Source organism: Gekko japonicus, unplaced genomic scaffold (genome assembly GCF_001447785.1).
Source record: "Gekko japonicus isolate JY-2015 unplaced genomic scaffold, Gekko_japonicus_V1.1 scaffold5263, whole genome shotgun sequence".
Taxonomy (NCBI): domain Eukaryota; kingdom Metazoa; phylum Chordata; class Lepidosauria; order Squamata; family Gekkonidae; genus Gekko; species Gekko japonicus.
The window spans coordinates 24,166-29,510 of NW_015177180.1; the positions used below are offsets into that span (position 1 = coordinate 24,166).

At 53.4% G+C, this 5,345-nt stretch overlaps 1 gene segment (V, D, J or C); it reads left to right on the forward strand.

Moving 5' to 3' along the window:
• Positions 1-3,425, forward strand: part of LOC107124865 — a 4,234-nt gene extending 809 nt beyond the window's left edge. Inside the window, 1 exon segment of the V gene segment in view lies at positions 2,977-3,425. Within this exon segment, the coding sequence occupies positions 2,977-3,425 (449 nt within the window).
• Positions 3,426-5,345: the final 1,920 nt, after the last annotated feature.

Below are 5,345 nucleotides of genomic sequence, written 5' to 3' on the forward strand. Positions count from 1 at the left end.
GAAGAAGTACTTCCTTTTATCCGTTCTAACCCGACCGCTCTGCAGTTTCATGGAGTGCCCACGAGTTCTTGTATAGTGAGAAAGGGAGAAAAGTACCTCTTTCTCAACCTGCTCTATCCCAGGCATAATCTTATAAACCTCAATCATGTCTCCCCTCAGTCGTCGTTTCTCCAAGCTAAAGAGCCCTAAGCGCTTTAACCTTTCCTCATAGGAAATCATAACCTGAGCATACCAATAGTCCACATGGAGGAGATGAGAAATCAAGGATTCACCCTTTGGTGTTCCAATGAGCAAAGGCCCATAAAATTTACTACTCTTTTCCCTAGTATGGCTTCCTGTTACTGAAGCAGGGGCCTTGGAAGAGCCAGTTTGGTGTAGTGGTTAGGAGCGTGGATGCTAATCTAGGAGAGCCAGGTTCGATTCCCCAGTCCTGCACATGCTGCTGGTGTGACCTTGGGTCAGTTACAAGTTCTTCCAGAGCTGTTCTCTCAAGGGCAGTTCTCGAAGAGCTCTCTCAGCCCCCCCCCCTCACGGGATGTCTGTTGTGAGGAGGGGAAGGGGAAGGAGATTGTAAACCACTCTGAAACTCCTTTGTGTAGTGAAGGGCGGGGTATAAATCCAATCTCTTCTTCTTCTTCTTTTACCTCACAGGGTGTCTGTTGTGGGGAGGGGAAAGAGATTGTGAGCCACTCTGAGACTCCTTTGGGTAGTGAAGGGCGGGGTATAAATCCAATCTCTTCTCTTCTTCTTTTACCTCACGGGGTGTCTGTTGTGGGGAGGGGAAGGAGTTTGTAAGCCACTCTGAGACTCCTTTGGGTAGTGAAGGGCGGGGTATAAATCCAATCTCTTCTCTTCTTCTTTTACCTCACGGGGTGTCTGTTGTGGGGAGGGGAAGGAGTTTGTAAGCCACTCTGAGACTCCTTTGGGTAGTGAAGGGCGGGGTATAAATCCAATCTCTTCTCTTCTTCTTCTCCCAGGGAGAGACGATCCCATTGACATAAATTATTGAACAGTCCTTTAGACTGAAAGCCTCTGCATTCCCTTGGGCCTTTACGGCGTAATCCTATGGTGAGTTAGTCCCGTCTAAAACCAATGGGCATAGGATTGCATCGGAATCGCTGTAAATTAGCTGTGATTTATCAGCAAGAACATAAGAACATAAGAGACGCCAATGTTGGATCAGGCCAAAGGCCCATCCAGTCCAACACTCTGGGTCACACAGTGGCCAGAAATACCAGTGCCATCAGGAGGTCCACCAGTGGGGCCAGGACATTAGAAGCCCTCCCACTGTTGCCCCCCCAAGCACCAAGAAGACAGAGCATCCCTTGCCCCAGAGCCCCTATCTATACCTTGTGGCTAACAGCCACTGATGGACCTCTGCTCCATATGCTTATCTAATTCCCTCTTGAAGCCGTCCATGCTTGTAGCCGCCACCACTTCCTGTGGCAGTGAATTCCATGTGTTAATCACTCTTTGGGTGAAGAAGTACTTCCTTTTATCCGTTCTAACCCGACCGCTCTGCAGTTTCATGGAGTGCCCACGAGTTCTTGTATTGTGAGAAAGGGAGAAAAGTACCTCTTTCTCTACCTGCTCTTTCCCATGCATAATCTTATAAACCTCGATCATGTCACCCCTCAGTCGTCGTTTCTCCAAGCCCTAAGCGCTTTAACCTTTCCTCAAAGGGAAAGTGTTCCAACCCTTTTATCATTCTAGTTGCCCTTTTCTGCACTCCTGCAAGACTCCCCAACAGTCAGAAAAAAGTGGAGCTTTCTTCTGACTGTTGTTGAGTCTTGCTGATAAGCCATCGCTAATTTACAGTGATTCCAGTAGGGTTTTCAGGGCAAGAGATGTCCAGAGGTGGTCTGCCCTTGCCTGCCTCTGTGCCGTGACCCTGGAATTCCTTGGCGGTCTCCCTTCCGAATACCGACCAGGGCCGACCCAGCTTAGTTTCATAGATATGACGAGATTGGGCTAGCCTGGAGTAAATGAACACAGATAGGGTAAAGGTCTGAATCTGGACCTCGGGATGCCAGTCTCCAGGTGGGACCTGGGGATCCTTCGGAATTACGGGTCTTTCCCAGACTACAGAGGTCAGCTCCCCTGGAGAAAACGGATGCTTTGGAGGGTGGACTCTGTGGTACTGTGCCCCACTGAGTAGGCTTGCCAGCCTCCAGGTGGGGCCTGGAGATCGCCCGCTTTTACAACTAATCTCCGGCCGACAGAGATCAGTCCCCCTGGAGAAAACGGCTGCTTTGGAGGGTGGACTCTGTGGCATTGTCCCATGATGAGGCCCCTCCCTCCCCAAACCCCGCCCTCTCCCAGACCCACCCCCAAAGTCCCCAGGAATTTTCCTACCCAGACCTGGCAACCCTACCACTGAGGTCCCCCCCAGGCCTCACCCCCAACTCCCCCTCCATCCCTCACTGGTGGCCAGGAGGAACCTGGCAACCCTAGCTTCCAGCGCTTCCTGATTCCACAGTTTGATATTTCTCTCTCGGATGATCATTTCTCTCTTTAAAAAAAAAAAATCTTTCTGTGCCTACACTCAGGGCAGCTTGTAAAACCATAAAACTGATTTGTTAGGAATTTTTTTTTTTTTAAGTATAGAGAGCCAGTCTAGCGTAGTGGTTAGGACCATAGACGGTAATCTGGGAGGACCAGGTTTGATTCCCCACTCCTCCATGTGCAGCTGCTGGTGTGGCCTTGGGTCAGTCACAAGTTTTCTTAGAGCTGTTCTCTCAAGGGCAGTCCTCGAAAGGGCTCTCTCAGCCCCACCTCCCTCACAGGGTGTCTGTTGTGGGGCAGGGGAGGAGATGTCAGCCGCTCTGAGACTCCTTCGGGGAGTGAATGAATGAACCAAGAACGACTCAGAGTCGAAGGCTTGGCACTCCGATCTCGTTGTATGCAAAAGGGATTCTTTAAATAAATAAAAAAATCCCTCCATTTCAGCACGTCCATCGGGATGTCTCCTCCGAGGCGGAGCAGTCCAGCCCGTGCCCGTCCAGCCTCCCGTGCCCGTCCAGCCTCCGCGGGCCTTGTTTGCCGAGGGCGCCACCGCTGTGCTGCCCTGCCGCCTGGAGCGCGGCCAGATCCAAGACTTCCACGTCCTCTGGTTCCGGCAGCGGCCCGGTGACCGGCCGGCCCACGTGCTGAAGCATCACACGGACGGTCAGATCCAACGAACCAGCGGGTTCGGCGAGAGGTTCGTGCCCGTCCGGGACGCCGGGGCCAACGCCTACGTGCTGCAGATCCAGGCGGCGCGCACGGAGGACAGCGCCACCTACTGGTGCATGGCAGAGATAAATTTATTCAGCACCGCAGTCTCGGGGGCGGGGACGCAGCTCAGCGTCACGGGAGGTGAGTGCGAATTGCCGATGCCAACTCCAGGCTGGGGAAATTCCGGGATATTTGGGCTTGAAGCCTGAAGAGGGCGCGGTTTGGGGAGGCGAGGAGCCTCAGCGGGGTATAATGTTAGAGTCCACCCGCCAAAGCAGCCAGTTTCTTCAGGTGAACTGATCTCTGTGGTCTGTCATTCGAGATCTCCAGGCTCCACCTGGAGGTTGGTAAGCTTGGTGTGAATGCCAGGTAACAGATGGGAATAAACCCGGCCTGCTCTAGAACTGGGACATAAGAACATAAGAGAAGCCATGTTGGATTTGTGTCACACTATGGGTAAAACCCAGGTGCCATCAGGAGGTTCACCAGTGGGGCCAGAACTCCAGAAGCCCTCCCACTGGTGTTGCCCCCCCAAGCACCAAGAGTACAGAGCATCACTGCCCCAGCCATAAGAACATAAGAGAAGCCATGTTGGATCAGGCCAGTGGCCCATCCAGGCCAACACTCTGTGTCACGCAGTGGCCAAAACCCAGGGGCCATCAGGAGGTCCACCAGTGGGGCCAGAGGACAAGGGGTATTGGGTAGCCAACCTCTAGGTGGGGCCTGGGGAGCTCCGAGAATTACAGCGGATCTCGAGGTGACAGAGATCAGTTCCCCTAGAGGAAATGGCTGCTTTGGAGGGTGGGTTCTATGGCTCAGTTAAAAAGGTAAAGGTAAAGGTTCCCTTGCTCGAAAGCCAGTCGAATCCAACTCTAGGGTTGCGGTGCTCATCTCCGTTTCCAAGCCGAAGAGCCAGCGCTGTCCGAAGACATTTCCGTGGTCATGTGGCCGGCATGACTAAACACCAAGGTGCACGGAATGCTGTTACCTTCCCACTGAAGTGGTCCCTATTTATCTACTTGCAATTTCTTGCTTTCGAACTGCTAGGTTGGCAGGAGCTGGAACTAGAGACGGGAGCTCACTCCGTCATGCGGCACATCCGGGTCTCGAACTGCTGAACTACTGACCTTCCACAGCCTGCAGTTCAGCGTCTTAACCACTTGAGCCACCGCAGCTCAGTAGCCCACTGCAATCCCTCCCCTCCCCAACCCCCACCCTCTCCAAGCTCCAACCACCAAATCTCCCAGAATTTCCAAACCCAGAACTGGCAGCCCTAGAGGGACCAAACGTATCTGTAGCCAGGGGTCATTTGGGGGGGACGCGGGGGGACGCCATCCCCCCGGGTGAGGTGCGGCAGGGCGGGGCCTGGAGCTCCCTGCTGGTGCCCGCTGGAGGTCACCGCCGGCTGTGGGGAGGACACACTTCCGGTGATGTCAGGGTGTGTGGCATATGCTAATGAGTTATGCTAATGAGTCCCCCTAGCTCTTTTTCTACGAAAAGACCCCTGTCTGTAGCTGACAGCCTCCAATACTGTAGCACTCTGGCCAAAGGCTCTGTGGGCAACCAATGAAACTACCGGTTCAAATCTTGCTTCCATCATGACCTCACTCGGGGGCCTCACATTGGCGTAGCTGTTGTGCCTCAGTTCCCACTTCTCCTGAATGAGGGTAAAACTAAAGATCAAGATGGGTGGCCATGTGAGTCTGTCTGTAGCAGCAGAAAAGAGCAAGAGTCCAGGAACACCTGAAAGATTAACAACATTTGAGGCAGGGGAGGAGCTTTCGTGAGTCACGGCTCTGAAGGATCAGAAGAAGTAAGCACTTAAGAACCTAAGAGAAGCCAATGCTGGATCAGGCCAAGGGCCCATCCAGTCCAACACTCTGTGTCACACAGTGGCCAGAAATACCAGTGCCCTCAGGAGGTCCAGCAGTGGGGCCAGGACACTAGAAGCCCTCCCACTGTTGAACACCCCCCCCCCAAGCACCAAGAAGACAGAGCATCACTTGCCCCAGACTGAGAGTTAAGAACATAAGAGAAGCCAATGCTGGATCAGGCCAGTGGCCCATCCAGTCCAACACTCTGTGTCCCACAGTGGCCAGAAATACCAGGTGCCATCAGGAGGTCCAGGA